The 19924-nt window shown below is 43.2% G+C and overlaps 1 protein-coding gene and 1 long non-coding RNA gene across 8 annotated transcripts in view; one reads left to right on the top strand and one right to left on the bottom strand.

The window, feature by feature from the left end:
- The window catches only part of LOC135904056 (tRNA-uridine aminocarboxypropyltransferase 1), a 42395-nt gene extending 26940 nt beyond the window's left edge, over positions 1 to 15455 (bottom strand). For 2 of the 4 annotated variants that reach the window (XM_070539764.1, XM_070539765.1), the window contains exons 1-4: positions 15004 to 15455; positions 14280 to 14417; positions 8247 to 8392; positions 428 to 620 (exon numbers count right to left, since the gene is read on the bottom strand). In XM_070539764.1, coding sequence (XP_070395865.1) covers positions 428 to 620; positions 8247 to 8392; positions 14280 to 14417; positions 15004 to 15219 — 693 coding nt within the window. In that variant the 5' untranslated portion in view covers positions 15220 to 15455. The remainder of the gene's footprint in view (positions 1 to 427; positions 621 to 8246; positions 8393 to 14279; positions 14418 to 15003) is intronic. The other 2 variants (XM_070539766.1, XM_065434644.2) reach the window with 2 other exon arrangements.
- Positions 15456 to 16907: 1452 nt separating this feature from the next.
- On the top strand, positions 16908 to 19909 carry LOC139060234 (uncharacterized). Of its 4 annotated transcripts, none has more exons than XR_011514720.1 (4): positions 16908 to 17272; positions 17395 to 18436; positions 19390 to 19464; positions 19529 to 19909. It is a non-coding gene; the product is annotated as an uncharacterized lncRNA (long non-coding RNA). The 4 variants fall into 4 exon arrangements; XR_011514721.1 differs by having other exon boundaries at positions 16919 to 17578; positions 18402 to 18436; XR_011514719.1 differs by having other exon boundaries at positions 16927 to 18436.
- Positions 19910 to 19924: the final 15 nt, after the last annotated feature.

Genomic DNA, 19924 nt, shown 5'->3' with positions numbered 1-19924 from the left:
AGTACTCAGAGAGATGACACCTTTTCTTGTGCACCTTGGCTTTTCAATTTGAAGTGAGCACTGACAAAATATCACCTGACTGGCAGTTCAGCTTGGTTCAAAGCATTTACAAGCGTGTCTAAATTCATGGAAGCTAAATACACATTTCTTCTTTTTTTTTTTTAAGCGGTTGCACACATTGCCTTTCTTCCCCTAGCGCTGCTCTAAAGGAACTGCATCCAATGCACAGAGTCGCAACAAAGGCATGTGTCCCATTCTGCAAGACGCCAGTCTTGCAGACTGATCGCATGCTGCACACACGGATCCAGCAAGGCCCATGCACTGCGCTGTAGCTTGTGCTCCCTCCTCGAAGACAATATTCATCACAAGTGAAATCCCCATTCGCGTCAACAGGTACTGAATGTCTGCATTGCATGTAAGGGATTACCTTTAATCTTTGCGTCAAGATAGATCCTCTTGGTCTGCTTCCACGTACTTCAGCGAAGATGATGACCATGCAAGCACAAGGAGGCAGCATGCAAGAAAAACAAGGCCGCTCTGGGACGGGCTCTCCGTGGATGAGGCCGCAAGAGCAGCACAAGTATCCAGGTGAAGTACTGTCGACTCCTGCTAATTCAATCCTTGCGGGACCACAAGATTTAGTCAAATTATACGAAAGGTTGAATCGACGAACGGCGGCAAAAACAACGGTTTCACATTGTTTGTATTGCTCAAAGTAACCTGTAATGTATTTCTGCTTCTTGCTTCCGAAGAGCGACTCAACCATCATGCGGCGATGAGCGCTGACATGTTTAAGCTAGGCGTTGGACTGAAACGCCACCAAAAGCATGCTCACACACTTTTCATTCACTTTCTAAATTTCGTAAGCTTCAAGAGTTACTTTAGAAGAGTTAACTGCTGGGCTAGTTGGTGATCTTGCATACTGAAAAGATTTTGTGCCAAAAAACAACACACACAAGAAGAAAGACGACGACACCATGTGGTGTCGCCGCCTTTCTTCTTGTGTGTGTTGTTTTTTGGCACAAAATCTTTTCAGTATTCAAGAGTTACTTTTGTCACTCTGCTTTGGTCCCGAATTAACATAGTAATTTTTGTCAAGACTGGGACGCAGCCGCACTCCCGGCAAAGTATGCCTAAGTGGCCTGAAATAACTTTCATGGCATTATAATGATGCCCTTTTAGCCTCCGACTCATACACTGGCCTGTCTGACCGATTACGCGCATTCGCATGACACGGATGTTAAACAACATTCTGTATTCAATGCACAAATTGCATGCAGTGCCTTGCGGTACAGGCGGTCGTCTCTTCTTTGTCTGAGTTTATGTTTTTACAGATCCTCTGCACGCGTTGAGGAGCTGAAAAAAGAAGCACTATGTCCACTCTGAACTTTCCCGCTATCCTTTTTAAGTTATTCAAGATGCTATGTATGTAAGGTATGACCACCACCTTCTTTGGTCTGAACTGCTATTGCACACATCCAAATTGGCCCTGTGCTTTTTACTCAAATCCTCCGCTACTGAATTCAATAGTCACAAGGGGTAACCGGAATCGACCAGACGCTTAGCCTGGGCCGATAAACTTGTTTCAACCTTGCGGCGACATGACTTCATCAATTAATTATGCAAAGAAGATTGTATTTACAGCCTGTTTTAGAAGTTCCTAGTGTGCGGATGAAAAAGGAAGCACTGGCTTATTGCATCTCGGCTCATAGCTCCAGCAGACACCTCCTGATGAAAAGTGCCTAAGTCTAAATATCTTATGACGTTGCTACAGGCACTCCACGTGTCAACACCTAACAGGACAAGACATCAGTAAACATAGTTAAGGTTTTTGAAACCAGTGAGTCAAAATTACCCAATTCGTTATTTGTAACAATACAAATGTCATCAATGTATCTGAACACAGCAACAACGTCCGAACCTCTCAAGCGATCGTCAAGTTGGCTAGAAAGAAGTCACTTAAGCAGGGAGCAATGCAGGACCCAATACAAATGCCGTTCTTTTCTTTTTTTTGACAATATTTCCATTCCATGTCAAGTAAGTGAAGTTCACATTTAAAAAAAGCAGCACTAAAAATTGATCACATGACAACTGTCAGGAAGGTTGAAATTGGGCTGCCCTGTCTGGCAATACCGTCAGTGACACATTTCAGCAATTCGATCAGTGGAAGAGAATAAAAAATATCTTTCATGTCAATAGAAAATGTTGCAAGGTACTGTCTTGCCTGTCCTTGAAAAATTCCACCAGTTGACCTGACTTGTTTACCAAAAAAATTACAGGCCTGCACGGCACACCCAGAACAGTCGCAGCATAAGCTGGAGGAGCGGCTCCATAGGAGCTCCATTTTCAGCAGCATGCGCTAGCGGGTCTTTGTGGCAAAGTCTCTTTATGTCTGTTTATCGAGAACAATCTGAACTGCCTGCCCAGCGTTGACAGTAAGCTTTGGTTTATGATGCTTTCTGCACTGCGGTCTGCTGAGCCTGACACTGCCTGGTTGTGGTCTCGTGCTTCTACAATTCGCTTCTTCACTACCAAAGTGTAAACAGACGTATCGAGGCTACGCAGCACACATATCACATCCCTTGACCTATGGCACTATGCGATGATGTTGTTGGTAATGTTGATGACTTATTGGCATCCCCTTTGATACAGTGTGATGATAAACAGTCAACTAGCCTTCTTCAGTTTACCAGGTCCAGATACATGCAACATGCAACTGCTATATGCAACTGCCACATGTCCAGACACATGATGTAACACAACACAACTGCAATGCAAAGTTTGCATGTATTGACGCTATGCGGCACACATGTCACATCCTGTGAGGAGTGGCACATTTCGATGCTGATGATGATTTATTGGCATCCCCATCGAAACGGGGCGGTGACGGTCACCTAGCCTGCTTGATCTAATCAGGTGTGATATACATGTTTTTGATTTTGGTATTTATATACATCTTCTTAATTTTCTTTTTCTTCCTCAGGACAATCCATTAATTTCTTGGCCGATCCCCCGAAGTGGGTAGGAGCCACATACATGACAGGAAAACCAAACAACCTTGTACCGCTATCTATGCAACCACTACATGGTGTGCGACCTGGTGTAATAATATGCAAAGTGCACACAAATTGACGCTGCACGGTGTGCATCTCACATCACATGACAAGTGGCACAATACGATGCTAATGATGATGATGATTTATTGCCATCTCATTTGAAACGGGGCGATGACAAACAGTCACCTAGCCTTCTTGATTTAACTAGGTATGCCATAAATGTATTTCATGTATGTATAACGCCGGCCTGTGACTTTTTTCTTCCTGAAGACAATCCAACCATTTTCGGCCAATCTCCTATAGGGGGTAGGAACCTGGCGATAGCTGCGACAGACACCGAATGGCAGCGGCAGACCGAAACCGAAATAGCCAAACCGAAATGGCTATTGGAACGAGCCCATAACAGGTTAAGCAGTAAAAATCACCAGCGATTACAATACTCCCCAATGCGAAATTTTCATGCACCTCTACACGTGTTTCAATTTCGTGATATAGTGAAGCATTGCACCGACTGGTAGAGCCACAACGCACAGCACCATGTATATAGACCGTCCCGGCAACCACAGCTTGCAGAGAATGCTATACGTGAAGGCAAGCTTTCTGGTCATTGTTGTTCTGCACCCCGCACAGACAGTACCGCCATTGCCACAGATGCACAGACGTTAGCACCATCTGGCAGTGCTTCAAGGTGGCTTCCTCCACTTTCCTCCTCATGCTCTCTTCTCTCTCGCTGTGTTTCATTTCCCGCTGCGCTCCACGTTCGCTCAGTTACATCGTAGTACAATGCCGACGCTCAATGTAGGAACGGGCATCTAAGAGCTGCACTCTAAAATGAATTGTGAGCTGGCATCAGTTTTAAGTACAACCATAAAGACATTGCTACACATTTCTGCAAGGTTTCATTCTCGGACATCCTCAGGGTTTGTGTAAAAAGCAGAGGGCCGATTCTAATAGACAGTTTGCAACCACACATAAACGCATTACATACGTAATGAAATAGCGTCGTCCCCACTGCGCATGCTCCGGACGCTATTGGGTTTCTGTGGTTTACATGCACTATGGTAACGTACCTTATTTGTTGAGTTTAACATTCGTAATGTTTACGGATGCTAAGAAATAGCATTGTTCAACATGGCGGCATCCATGGCTCCTGCTTCGGCGTGAATTCTCGTGATGGCTACACCCTCACTCGTGTTGATCACCAGTAAGTATCGGAATGAGTTTTCACTTTCTCTAAACTCACTTGAAACGTTAGCAATGGGTGCACAGTGCGTTCAATTTCTGAGATCGTTTGGCGATTCCAGTGCCCATAGGCCTAACGAGATGCGTCCGTCTAGCAACAACAGGATGGTTGCTAATGGATTGCGAACGGAGGCGTACAAAACCGAAGTTCATAATAGGGGTTCAGAAAGTTTGGTTATGGGAATTCATCGAGGGCTTTTTTGTTTCTTTTCTTTTTGAAAAAGCGTAGGTTAGGGCGTGTTGGTATTCCATAACTGAGGTTTTTAGCACACAAAAAGGGACGAGAGACAGAGGCAAGATGCGGACACAGCACTTTTTCTTCTTTAACATAGGTAGGACATCAACAATATAATAACAAAAGCTTGGTGGTGCATGCCACTGCCCCGTTCCAAAAGGGACGCTCGTAGCATTCGTCCATCTTTCCTAGGTTCACGTTCCTGTACAGTAAACTAAATGTCTTGAAAGGACGTGCACTGTAACGTTCTGCAAAGGTGTTTACATAAGGTGACAAATGCTATGCTATTCTAAATCTGTCCAATGTCCACAATAGCACTGCAGGACGAAAGAAGGTGGCAGTCGTACCTTGCGTACATAGCATCTCACGTAATTTGAAAAGGACAGCGAGAAAGTGTAGGTTCTTTCTTTCCTTTTTTTTTTCCTTTTTTGCTCCTAAACACTTGCAAAAGATGTGAAAGAAAGTAAACTCTGAAAAGGTAGAGACGACTGCCTGTACCACAAGGTACTGCACACAACTTGTGCACCGCATAAAGAATGTTGTTTATTTAATACCCTTGTGCGAACCTCTGTATATCAGTCAGACAGGATGTTGTATGAATTGGAGGCTAAAAGAACATCATCTTAATGCCATGAAAGTTATTTCAAGCCATTTAGGCATGCTTTGCCGGGAGTGTGGCTGCATCTCGGTCTTTAAAAGATTGCCTTGGTGAATCAGGCCCAAAGCAGAATGACAAGAGAAATTCTTGAGGCTTATGAAATTTTTAAAAATGAAAGAAAAGTGTGTGAGCATGCCTTCTGTGATGTTATTGCAAAAAGAGATGAGGTTTCTCATGTTATTGAGATAGCCATGTAAATGTGCAAGCAAGTTGCTGTTAAACTTGTTTCTGTTCCTTGGTGTGTGCATGTCAATGTTGACATTCTTGCGCATGCGATATAAGAATTTGTACTTGAAAGCAGTACTGTGTGTGCATCAAAACTCTTCTCTGTCCTTATCCTGCCACGCTGGACTGTGTTATCATGAATCTCAACCAACTAGCCCGCCCATGCTCTTTAGTTAAAATAGCAGTTGTTTTTCGTAATAAGCTAGCGGCTACAGGGTCGCAACATATGTTTTTGCCACTCTTGAGACTTGCATACACTGCAGGACAAACTGGTGAAATGCTTCAGTCTAGGCATGGGCCACAGTTCCATTTGCATTGGAGAGGAGTGGCTTGAGGAATGTGGACCACAAGTAGAGTCACAGGCTGTGATCCATGGACAGCGACCGATATTCACGGCGATGGACAGTAAGCATAAATAGGAGGCAAGTTCTGCATGTCTGATATTTCTGATTGCCAGAATGTGTGGCATGCTACATTAACAACAAAATAAAATCAGGTGCACGGTATATTTGGGTGCACAGTGTTTTCTATGAGCCCATAGAAAGAAAGTGTGTATTAGAACCTGGCAAATATTGTCCAATAAAGCAGGGCAATTTTTCCGACGTTATAATTCAACATGTCAGATAATTCGATTGATTCTGACAATTACCTCAAGGTCAAATTAACAAAAGTTGAGTATATGCCGGGTGTTTTCTTTATTTTTTCTTTGAAATCATGCAAAATTTTTTTAAATTACCTGTGGCAGATAGCATAATTTTATTCACTGAGCTAGATTACTCAAAGGTGCAATCATTACTTGTACAAGAATTCTAAATGCATATTCAACAAACCCCCCCATACAGCACCTATTGCAATTAATTTTAGTAAGTGAGTTTGCAAGGTATATGCACTTGGAAAAAGTTCTGAGGGTGGCACAAGTCTATCAAAGCTGCAATAATGTGCTCTCGTTCCACTTAGCTTTCTAATAAAATGCCGTTGTGTGCACTGAAGCATAAGAGCGACTGGAATAGCCATGTACTCAGGCACACTTTAAGAATGAATATCTCGAAACTTGTGTCATCCTGTAAATTCGTTCCAAGTAGATAAAACTTGCGAGCTCACTGGCTACAATTAATAAATTGCAATATGTGCCATAATGTAATTCAATAAAAAAAATAATTAGTAAATTAGTTTTAAATTATTGATAATGCATCTTGATTTCTCATGCGAGTAGCTTCTGCGGCTTCAAATAATCCAGCTCAAGGACTACAATTACACTATCTGCCACAGGCGATTTTTAAAAATTCTGCATGGTCTTAAGAAACACCTCGTGTAATGAATACCGACCTAATAAATAATCAGACACAATGAAGTAAACATAACATAAAACCTACTGCTATAATGAGGGGCCTGACATGGTATTTCAACGAAACAAGCTCTTGTTTCTGTTTAGCTGAAATACGCAAGTTAGCAGAAAAAGTCCAACATTCGCAAAAGATAAATGTACTCTTCATACATTTAAGTCTTCTTACGCACAAAACGCATGTAATTGGGTGCTTTAACAATGTGGAAGCAGCAATCAGAGCTCATATTGAGCAGTAGGATAGACCTTTATGTAACCTTAATATAATAGTTGTCGCTAATACTATGTACGCTGTGACGGGTACTGTGAGAGCTGAAGTTCGTGTAAACGTTTACAATTAATGTAGTGAACAAATTTGTGCTCTAATTGATACTATCTTGTGTTGACATACATAAGCTTATTTACATGTAGTAATACAGTATACTTCCGAAATTTCGAATTGGGTTGATTCAACTCTTCGGTTAATTCAATAAAACCGAAGGTCCCGGCCGGTGCCCATGCATTTCTACGGGCCCAAACTTTCGTTATTTCAATCCTATAATTGGCCTTCGCGGGACAATTCCAACTTGACCAGCCAGCACGCAAACACCCGGTCCCTGTAGGGGAGGCTGATGGCGACCCCTGTAGTGGCAACGTGTGTCTCAGCGGAGCTTAGGGAACATGCGTGGAACACCTGTCACCTCTCGTCGACAACACCTATTCTGGGCCCGTCCTAGGAAAATTTACAAGCAACAACCGTAACTCAAATTGCCTTATTAGGGTCTATACCTGATTCTAACACACACCTTTGTTATATTTTTTAAAGAAAATTGAGCCGAGAATTGCCAGCGCGGTGCAATCGTACCTGAAACAAAAACCGCTTTTGCAACAATTGCATGCTTTACCGCAATACCTCGATGTATTGTGGCAGAGCTAACTTGAAAAAAAACGTGTTGCGAAGTTGACTTTAGGCAACTGGCCACCATTGTGCAACATATTTTCTAGCTGAAAAATCGGGTCCACGCTAGATTTCTACTTTGGACTCATAGAACGCGGACGCGCATTTGATTTGGCGGGCATGTTAGAATAGGGCAAACCCTAACAAATGAGTCAGCGGTATGTTATGGCATTTTTGCAGCATTTTGTTTAATTCAACCTGCCAGATAATCAATTACTTTCGGCAGTCCTGTCAAGATCGAATTAACGGAAGTCGACTGTATTGTGGATACAGCCACATATTTTTCTCACAAAAACACCAGCAATGCCGCACCTCTGTAACATAAGAGCTCTACAACGAAAAAGCCTCACGAAATTACCAGGAACAACAGAAAACAAGCATTGCAAAAACAGCACACACTAGAAATTTCCATCATCCTTAGTAAGCATCGCCCATATGCAAAAATGAGGAGCTGTGTGCTTTGTAGTTAACACACTCATTAATATCACTGTATTTCTGAAAAGAAAAAAAACTCTGATGTCAGAATAAAAATGCACAGCAGGGACAGATACCTGTCGATAAATATTAATGTCTTCCAGGGAATGTTGAAATGCTCCTTTGCACAAATGACACATGGGCCGGCTGTCTGGCCATTCTGCCTGCTCTTCCACAGCTTCTCAAAGGGCTGGGCATTCTCTCCGGGAAAAAGCAGCAACACCTATTTCACAAACAAAAATGCAGAAACACAGTCTGTTCCAGCTCATGGAGTTGTTTTGACTGCTTGTAATCACTTGCAACATAGTTTAAGCATCACGTACCATTAGACAAGTTTTGTACTTTTCTGCTAAGACTGCTTTCGTTTGCGCCCCGGGCACAAAGCACTTCCATTCTAATGTTGTTATTACCCGCCGCGGTTGCTCAGTGGCTATGGTGTTAGGCTGCTGAGCACGAGGTCGCGGGTTCGAATCCCGGCCACGGCGGCCGCATTTCGATGTGGGTGAAATGCGAAAACACCCGTGTACCTAGATTTAGGTGCACGTTAAAGAACCCCAGGTGGTCGAAATTTCCGGAGTCCTGCACTACGGCGTGCCTCATAATCAGAAAGTGGTTTTGGCACGTAAAACGCCATAATTTTTTTTAATGTTGTTATTAAATTCTGGTACAGCAAAATCAAATAGTAAGCTACACCTCAATGTGTAGCTGTAAATTATAATAAATATTTATAAACCAACTATAAAAAAAATCATGAGCCATTCGACTCTGTGAACACGGTTGACCAGTGAAACTGTTTAGCACACAACACAGAGGTGACACATAATTTTGAACAAAGATACGAACTCAGTTATTGTCGTGATGGGTGGTCATCGTGACAAAAGGTATGCAAACTCATTTATTGTCTTGATCGGTGGTCATTATTTTACTTGCAACGCCAATCACAGTCCTTGATAATGTCAAAGCTATGCACATACACATGCACATACACGGCTGGGCCGGATCGCACTGCGAGGGATACGCCTGCAACACGGAATGTGTAAGCTGATCGCTTTTGGGTACCAACACATCTACATTGAAATCAATGACAACGGCAACAGGGGTAGTGTCATCGCAGCTAATTCACGCAAAGTGAGTAACCATGAACCTTATAGGACTAAGAGCCATTGGATTTTTTGCTTGCTTACGGGGGTATGAGCCATTGATGATGACAGATTTCAATGTGCTTTTCTGTATGTTGTATGCGTGATTAGGAAGAATTTAAGCACTGTTCGCTTCACTTTGCTCAGTGCTTGTAGCCTCTGCCTTAGAGGCACGACGAAATACACTGTATGAACGGTAGTATGAATGATTACGAGGGTTTGAGCCATTGATGATGATAGTATTCGTTCAAAGAGAACAAAAATGCAAGGAACCCTAGCCATATGCAGCTTCACTGTAAAAACAGACTATAAGCTATAAATAAAACAATAAAACTAACAGTGCAGTCATAAAAGAGAAAGAGAGAGATTTGACCTAGGTACTCAAACACAGGATTCATTATTACATTACTTAGCATACAGCCACAGTAATGCAACTTCACCATAATTTTGAGCAAGCAGTGTGTCACATAGACATAGATCACTGGTCTCATGTAGCTGTAATTAACAAAATACTGGGGCCCTTGGTTCCTCTTCCTCCTCACTCTCGAGCTTGACTCAAGCCCCTTTATTCAAACAACCCACGAGCCTGATGTTCCCTACAAAGCTGTTGCACAATCACTACTGATCATGATTGACGGGCAGTTCTCTCCAGTTCTCTCTTGTTATGTCTACATGAGGCTAACGCAGGTTTCGCTCACCATGAGAAATATGCAATGTAATACATTTACAAGTATGGTTGTTTGGGCTAGTTGGTTAGACACCGCAATGGGGCTCATAGCACTGGAAGACAGGGACAAGAACGAGACAACAAGGACGAGTGCTCGTTCTTGTTACTTGTTCACTCGTCCTTGTCTCGCTCTTGTCCATGTCTTCCAGCACTATGACCCCCACTGCTGTGATACATTTATTTGGTTTCATAATACCAGAGTCCTTCAATGATTTTCTGGTCACGAAACTCCGCCATAACGCTATGAGAGAGCTTGCTATGTTGTCGCAGCTGCCACGCAGCGGTGCTGAGAGCACGGTGGGAGTAGAGTTACTGTATTGCTACCTTTGGTAGCATATACAGTAACTCTGGGTAGGGGCAAGACGAAAGCTGCACGCTGCATCAGTTGGTTCTTTATTCTGTGGCTGGGCGCCCAAGTAGTCTGGCAACATCAGCAGTCGGTTTACCTCATTGCAAGAGATAATTTGTTGATCTGTGCCGCATTGTTGCTTCGATTACAGAGGTACGAGCAAAAAAGGTATCGTTATTTTGTTTGCCTAGTGACGCCGAACAGCGGGTGAAGTGGAAACGTGCAATACCATGACAGGAAGCTGGCGGCTTTACCTTCGACTCTCAACACATCAGAGTGTGTGAAAAAGATTTTGACACCACGGACGTTGTTCGAAGCGATAAGTTCATTGTGAAATGTGACGCTGTGTCCTTGTCCAGCACCGTTCCTTGGCTGTTCAAAGGGCTGCCGATGTAATAGGCACCCCGGCAGAAAGTGTGCATTTGTTTCACAGATGCCGTCTGCACTTCTTCACAAGGGAAAAGAACAAACTTGCACAGGCAAGTAAGCGCACAACATGCCTAGCCAGTGGGGGCAAGAAAGTGATGTGCTGAGTTGCTTGCTTCCTTAACGGTTTCAGCCATGCAAGCAAGCAGCAGTTTCTTTTTCACTGCTTTTTTTCAATGCGATAGATAATCATAAAAAAAAATGCATTTGTCTCTTTTCTTTTGCTATTATGTCAACCATATTCATTTTTCTATTTTTAAACTACTTCACTAGAACTACTTCGTAGCTTGCTGTTTTTTGAGATGCTTTCCATCATACTACGTATTTTGTATTTTGTTTACTGTAATTTTTTTTGCACAACAGTGTCATGTTGACAAACACATGTAATAGAATGTGCCATTATACTGAAGCTTGTGACGCAATGGACATTAGTGTCTCCTCAGCTTGACACGTTTTGGGATATTTGCCCCATGTTATGTGGTTCGCATTCTGAAAAAATCTGCAGTGCAGCAGCGTCATGCTCGTGAACATGTGTGCTTATTTTTATTTAGATAAGTGGCATGAAACACGGCTTCATTTCAGTTAATCAAGTCTCCCCGGTGCAGTCTTCATTACGCAATCTCACGCTATGCAAGCATAGTCCGTCTAAACAACACAAGCTGTCATTATGAAGCATGCCAGATTGGAGTGGAGGTGATAGCGGGACTCGTCCCAGAAGGCGAGACATTTGTGAAAGCGCAACCAACGCGGGTATTGGGGCTGCATGGGTGGCCTTGCGTAGCTGCACAAGGTGAAGTGAGACAAGCTCTCGCTCGTGCAATGCCCACGTAACATGAACTTGTCAAGGTTACACGTTGGAAATGAACTGACGGTGGTACAAACTCGGAGTTAAGGCTAAGTTGGAGATCAGCGCGTATTCACGTGACACACGGACGTTGCCCAGCAAAATTTTCATCGTTCCCGCTTTGAAATGTTGCCGACGCTCTCTGCGACAGGTTGCAGCAGAGTGAAGTTAGCTTTTATAAACTGTACACAGGAAATTTAGTAGCTTTGCTGTTTTGTAATGCGGCAGTGGCAAGCTTGCGTGGCATAGACGGTCTCATTGAAAATAGCTAGTGAGATCGGTGCTGTTTCAAGTCTTGCTACGAGGCTTAAATGTGCAAGTACTTGGCGAGTTTCTTGGGCCTTTCACAGTGTCACAAGCCCAAGCAAATGACCTATTCTTAAACAAATAATCTCGTGCTCCTCTGCCTGATATAAGGAACTGTGCTGCAACGACGCATACATTCACTATTGCTGCATCGGCACGACTGCCTCCATCGTAGCCTTGTTATCTTGCACAGGTAAGCGAAAGTAACTTTTTTACACGCACATGCAATAAGTGCATTGTACGTAAGCCAAAATATGAGTGGCAGTAGAATGTTAGTTGTTTGATGAAAGATAAGCAGTTGCTTCGAACCAGTACAGGAGTTTCAGCCAAGTGTGGTGCGTGCGGACATGGAATGCCCCCATGCTAACAGCAGCGACCCTAGTGGCAGCTTCTGTCCCTGTATAAAACTGCGGGCGGAGTTGCGTGACCAGAAAAGCATTGAAGGACACTGATAATACAGGATAGAAACACCACAAAGAACAGAGGTACGGCAAGAAACTGCTTTTTTGGCAGATACAAAGTCACTCTGCACGAGTTGGTCACGTGAGAACCACACAAGAGCATACATATAAAACAAATCTAGAAGTTGGGTTGTGTTAATTTAGACACAATAATGCCACTACTTCTTCCACGAAAACAAAACAAGAGGTGTGCTTATTCGATTTCGTCATGAGAAACAGCAAATTGATGAACCAATAGTTTGTAATTCCCTTTAAGAGTACACATTATCGCAACATTGGTTCATCAACACATCGATGGCGACTGAGAAATTCATCCATATATTCAGCTAAACATGTAAAAAACATTCATGCTTGTATAAATCACATTTAGCCGCTCAGTTAGTAAAATGGTTAAACATAGAATGGGAAGGAAAACACTGCCAGAGGTGCATAAGAAACTAAGTAAGCAAGAAGAGATAACATGGAGGCAACTCCAAGCGGGGGTGATCTGCAACCCCTACATTCTGAAGAGATGGCACGATAGCATCGATGACATGAATTGCAAACACTGCGGGGCAAAGGCGGACATGATCCACATAATATGGACATGTCCTAGATACAATAAACCAGATAGGGATAGACAATCCTGGGAGACTTTAATGACCAGCTCAAAGGAAGATGACCAAAAAGAAGTCATCCGCATGGCCCTGGACACCGCTGAGCTCCAAGGAGCATCAGCCAGCTGAAAGGGGAGAGTAAGCCGAAGAGACAGGAAGACTCTTGACTTCTCGGGGCTCTTTTTGCGGGTGCAAATAAACGTTATTTCTCTCTCTCTCTCTCTCTCTCTCTCTCTACTAGAATTAATATTGCGATAGAACAGCATATTGCATGATAGTAACTGCCTACTGCAGAACTGCAGACAGTGTGGCATGAAAGTAGATGCCACAGAATGTGCTGTCGTACATTATACATAGACCAAACATTTGTAGACAACATAATGTTATGTTGTCCCTTTCAAATACATGTTGTAGGTAATGGAGTGACGCATTCAGTCACACAACATGCTAATATATATTTTAACACTCACACTGGCGAACATATGGTGATCAGGGAACAAGCGACACACCAAGCATGTGCAACCTCACCATCCTCTTCTCTCTTCGAGCCGACGTACGGAAAAGTAGGCACTACAGTGCCCTCACTCTAGTAATGAAGCCGCACCAAGCGGCACGAAAGGAAGAAATGAAGGTTGTATCTGTAGCAAAATGCACTCTAGGACTCAATATGTAGGTTCGAAGGAGTTTACGGTGGTGCGTGTGCTTATCGATTCATTGTCTAAATGAGCCGGTTTAAGACGATCAATGGACACGGTGTCTTCGCGACCGCTCATCAACGTAGTGTTTGGGCGTACGGTTGAGTACCCTGAAGGGGCTGTCGTATGGTGGTTGTAGTGGAGCACCGACTGCTTCTCGGCGTATGAAGACCTGTGCAGTCGCTGAGGTGCGGGCTGACAAATGTGTTCTGATGAGTGGGGTGAAGAGATGGCTAAACAATGGTGTCCATCATTGCTCGGAGTTGGCTTGCGTAGCTGCTGTTTTCAAAGTGTACAATGTTATACATGCATATTAGCTGTAAGAACATAGTTCAGTTATTTCAAGAATACAAAACTTGATAAAATATCAGGGCATGCCTACAATAGCACATTTGTGATTAATCAAGTAAATAATTATTAAAAACTAGATATAGCCAATATTGTTTTGTTGTTTTGCTACAAATAGAGAAGCAATAAGTAATGATTGGCAAAAGGCATGTTATATATTTGAATCCTTGCCTGTTATGGAATCACTCAGTTTATTGTGATACACAGTGAAATGCTCACCTCATTTGGGTCGAAAGCTGGGATGTTGGGAAATGTGTAAAGCTTCACGTGGTCTGGAGCAAGGACAGGCAAGTGAGCTGCAGTACTTTTGCCATCAACTTCGCCAGCATGCTTCAGAATGACAATCTGCATGGGCAACTAAAAAAAACCACAAAAACGTGAATTGTCTGTCATTCCAGCTAGCGCACCTCAACCTCGCGTGGACTCGTTGGAGCAAGGAAAACATTCACTAGGGAGCTTAGTTCCCTCATTCATACTTGAAACATACAGAAAACAGTAAGATGTAACAGGGCACCAACAGACATCACTTCTGTGACATTAAAAAATATATATATGTACATTACACAAGTTACAAAAGATTGTTTTGACAGATGCACATGAAAGGAAGCGTTCAGATTTGGCTCTGATGCAGCTACAAGTACTGCATAGAACTACTAAAGGCTACCCAATGGTAGCCTGTTCTCAAAACACGTCGTTCTCGTATCTGGCTTCATGTTACATTTTTGTGCAGAATTACGATGCGCTCAAAGCGGTGGTAAAAAAATGGCAGTACACGCAAAACATGGACTGTTCCATTCAGTGAAGCACCATGACGGTTATCTTTCAATACTTCGTAACGATCAAACAACACCTTCACCGAAGTTTCTCAGTTTACCTGTTTTTACATTAGCATGCATGATATTGATAAGGATAGAAATACAGCAAGGTTTTGTGTCACTTTTACCTTTAAGTATGGAATTCTGTCGCGAATGCTGTCGACTGCGGTAAAGCACGTGTAGCAAAAGTACATACGCGACTTGTGACATTTTGGACAAACGCCACGCTCGTTTATTTCTTCCAAAAACTCCGATGACGATATACGCAGATGGGAGAACGGATTCTCATGCCCGAATTCAAACAGGCAGCTTCGCGTAATGAGCGGCCGCCACTCGCGACTCATGCCCTTGCAGCCAAAAAGCCTCGATTAATCAAACAGTTCAATGACAGAACACCTCGAGACTTTGCCACAACGACTAGGATGAGCATGCATTGGACAGTGAAGGATACCCCTAGCATAGAGTTTTTTACAATAATTGTATGAAACTCTATGCCCCTTCGCAGCTTCCACCATGCATCACATAGAATAAAGAACACTACACGGAGGATTTGCTCGTGGCTACTGCCACGACCTACTGAACTACAGACCTGCACAGATCTCCCTCCTCCAGCACGCCTGGTCTAGTTCGCCCCTTTTGCCGCTAGGGAAAGAACGTACGAGCAGAGTGGCGCTAGTCATAACCTGTTCGCTGTCGTCTGCTTCTGTGATCTGTTCAGCGCTTGTCTTGCCATTTCGGCAGGCACAAAGCGCTTGTTTTGGCGGTAAATGAGTAAATTCACAAATATACAAAAGAAGACATATTTGCGAATGCTTTGCGTTTGAATAGCGAAACTAGAAGAGTATGAGCGGTGCAAGAAATGTAAACAAAAAGCATAGGTGGCCGCTGCAATGCTAGATCAACGGCATAAGTTTCCCTTTCCTAGCCTCCTTAAGAGACTGGAAAAATTGTTTAAAAATATTCATAGGATAATCTAGCTTTCTTTAGTTGATTACAGACAGCCTAATGTCGTAGATGACATTAGGATTTACTACTGTGTGCCGTAGTGAAAGGAAGATGATCTGGTAAAAGTATAGTAAAAGTATTCACTAGTAAGTCCTCCACCCAATATGTGCAATAGTCTGATCGATTCTGTTTCAAGGGAAGGTGAGCATATCTTGTTTTTAATATCGTTGGATGTCTAGCTCAGTAGAAAGCTTGCAAAAAATTAAGCGATCCCAGTGCTTTAAAACGTGCTGCTGTGCAGGCCTTAAAAATCGTGTCACGGAACTCTTTTCAAACTGTAAAGCTAGCTTTTCCGCGTAGTACGGCGGCAGCATAACGGTAGTGATGAAGATACGTACGCAGTGAAGCTGTGTGCGTAATTCACTTTTTGAACTCGTGACGCATTCACGGACAACTTTTATAAAAGTTAAAATGAGTGGTAATCGTTCTGTCGTCGAACATTACGGTGGCTTCAAGTTTCTAAAGAGCGCAGACGCGAATTTTACAACGTGTACAATGAAACTGTTGGGTACGTTGCGAACTCTATACACAATGCGTTTTATAATAATCTCCTTGAAAAAGGCAGTGGGAGCGGCTATTTAACGCTATTTTAGAGAGCAGCGGACTACACGCTCCGACATTTTTTAGGTTCGGGGAGTCAACTTTTGGAGCCAAGTGACCGATCAAAGCCTTGTGACATCCCTGTCACTGTGTTAGCAAAAATCGTCAACTAGAGAAGCAGTTCGTCGCAACACAACAGCTGCCGTACTACTTACAACGCCGCACAACCGCCCACCGCGTAGCAGACGAACAGGTTATAAAAGCGCCACCTACGGCAGTCGGGTGAACGAAAGTGGGCGCAAGCTGCTCCCATAGAAGCCGGATATCTGTGCAGGTCTGGAGTTCCAGTAGGTCGTGGCTACTGCTACCATAGCTGCTACTACGCTAAGATGAGCTGATGATGATGATGATGTCCTTGATGAGTTTGGCCAACGCCATAGAGTTAGTAGAACAACTCTAGAGGAAAAGCTGGGCCGGAAAAGTGGGAACCTCTAGGGCGCCGCCCTGTTGCTACTGGTCAATGTGGCCAGCGCAATTACTATTGAAAGAGCTGAGAACAAGTACAGGTCACCTTATGCTTTGTCACCTAAAAACGCATACCTGATGGCTTTATGAAGGTGGTACGTTAATATTAAGTTTACAGAAAGCGATCGCTAAGTCCGTGACTTATGTAAATCACGATGTACGCATTCATGCAATAAAGGATGACGCGAATTTCGGTTTCGAATCTGTTTTTTGGATGCGTAGTAGTTTCGTTTGACATGCGATCGCGCGTCGACATCGGACGCTATGACACACTCGTGCCTTATGTGCCACCGAAGCCCCGAAGTGGTCTGGCATATACCTTCACATGTAAGTAAACGAATGTATCTCCTTGTTGAGAATATCACGCGAGTAGGCAGCTCTTGTGGTACATCACAGTAGCGTCACAGTAGAGCATTTTTCTGCATGCGGAGCGGTGTTTTTATTTGCAGGTTTCCCTTCAGTAGGAAATTGCTGGACAGGCGGACCAGCGCACCGGAATTGTATTGGCGAAGCCACAAGCAACTCAAAGAATCTGTTTGATTGTTGCACTTTGAACAATCATGCTTCTACAAAGGCCACAGCAGAAAAACAGCCTGATGACCGAGTATTTCTGTGCCACGAAGTAATCAAGAGGCGAGTGCCTAATGCGGACGAAATAGAGTGCATGGAGACTTAGAACGACAGAAAGCTGAGCTAGTTCGTAAGGATTCATTATGCAAAACAGAGGTGAGGCGTGCAGACAGGACACAAGAGTAGAGAAGTGGGCGGCGCGCGTGTTGTTTGCTTGTAAATACTCTACTCTTGTTTCCTGTCTGCACGCCTCACCTCCGTTTTGCATAACGAGTGCATCAACCCACATATTAATAGCTTAGGCGTTTTATTAACTGTGGAATATTTTCAACACTTCCTTGCATGCCATTTCATGTCACAAATTTGTGCAGCGAATCTATTTGCATGATCGACTCCGGGCCTGTGGGACCGTTCACTTGCACTTGATGCTGAGTCTTTTAAGTGTATCCATAAACTGCAGATATGCACATCAGATTCCTGCGAGCACTTTCAAAATTCAATTATTTTCGACAACAGGCACATATGCAATACTGACATAATCTGGAATACCACTAAGCAGCTGGGACACATTTTTGTTGACCATACTCGCAGGTAAAATAAGTACATCATGTGGACAGCTCCAGCTCATTTTCCTTAAGTCAGTGTGTACAAGTGTTATGCAAAAATAATTTTTTTCTCGCGCACCGATTATTTTGCTGTATAAGCAAGAGAACCCACCACGTTAGTGTAACGTATCTTGTGCATCACACTAATATGTGCTTTCACTTACCAAGTGAGATGAGTTACTTTTATGGCTCATTCAGTCATATCACACTGCAAGCTGCATTCATCAATCTTCAATGGGATTTTGCAAATGTTTAATGAAACATGTTTCCCTTTTATGCAGATATGCAATGGCAAGCCCTTCCGTGTGTTCCAAAGGTAAAATTTAAGCTCTAAATTAAAGAAGACATTTCTAGTCAGAAACAAGCAAAAATAGTGAATGCAGAGTATCAGAAGCCCAAGGTGCAGAAATTATGAGAAGTGTCGAATGATTTTAAGGAAAGAGTCGTATTTAAAAATGCAAGACCCTTTAGTGGAGGTCAAGCAAGTCAATATGGGTAGAATACTCTGCAAAATTATGCGAGTGAGGGGATGTCAAACAATGGGTCAGGAAATGCATTGTTTTTCTGCAAAACAAAAGCTGATTGCCATTACATAAGTCACTTTAGCATCATGATAAATTCAGAAATAAACCAAAAAACAAGACACGCAAAAATAAACAAAACATTTAATGATATTTCAGCAGAACTTTTTGTTGGGCTAGTTGGTGCATATTACTGAAGTACTATAGCGCCAAACAGACGACACAAGAAGAAGAGACACGGACATAAGCGCTCGTCCGTGTCTCTTCTTCTTGTGTCGTCTGTTTGGCGCTATAGTACTTCAGACATTTAATGATGCTCTCTCCACACTGGGATAAATAAAAACAAACACATCACATCTAATGTGGACATATCAGATGCCTTGTGAAACACTAAAGGAACAATTCAGTTTCGAGCTATGGCACTTGCCGCATAGATGTGGGGGGGCCTTGCACCAATAGTGATAGTTACCACTGCATTTAGAAATTGAAAGCATTCGTGCAGACAAGGATGATTCTTTATATTTTTGGCTACCACTTCAAATGCCTCCACCAAGTGTTACAATGCTGCATGCAGCCATACTAAGGATCTCGCAACAACACCTGCAGGTAAAAAGCAGAAGCAGTCAAAGTGCTGGTGTGTTCTGGACACTATGTTTGAAAACTTTTATGCAAGAAGAGTGCAAGAAGCAGACATAACTGCATTTATTTCCATAATTCCCCATTTAAATGGCCTTTTCTTTTTGCTTAGACAATGCCTACGCCTAGCCACAGCAGCTCCCTCATACAGACTCCGCAAACCAAGAGGCCGTGGAGGCAAATGCAGGTAAGAGGCAATAAGCAATAGCACTGGTATCGACATTCATCTAATTTCTTTTTATTTCGTTTAGGCAGCCAGCACACCTCAAACAGCCACCTTGACTGCGGGTGTGTCACCCTAGTCGCCAAGGAAACATTTGAGGGAAAGTGACAGGCAATGTGAACAGCCACTTCTCCATGTAAACAATACTCTTTCTCTCGGATGACTCCTACGCCTCACCACGCCAGCACACTTGTGCACAAAGATGCCACAGAGGCACGTGCAGGTCAGAGGCAAGAGGCAGTGGCACTGGTGTCGACATTACCCAATTTCTTTCTCTCACACTGAGGCAGCCAGCACACCTCGAACAGCCACCTCGACTGCGGGTGTGTTAGTTGATCCCTGTTGTACATATGCTCATAATAAACTTCAGTAAACTTGAACTTCATAATAAACTTGAAGGCAAATGGTACATTGATGCATTGTA

Source organism: Dermacentor albipictus, chromosome 5 (assembly GCF_038994185.2).
Source record: "Dermacentor albipictus isolate Rhodes 1998 colony chromosome 5, USDA_Dalb.pri_finalv2, whole genome shotgun sequence".
NCBI lineage: Eukaryota > Metazoa > Arthropoda > Arachnida > Ixodida > Ixodidae > Dermacentor > Dermacentor albipictus.
This window is presented reverse-complemented; position numbering and strand designations above follow the sequence as displayed.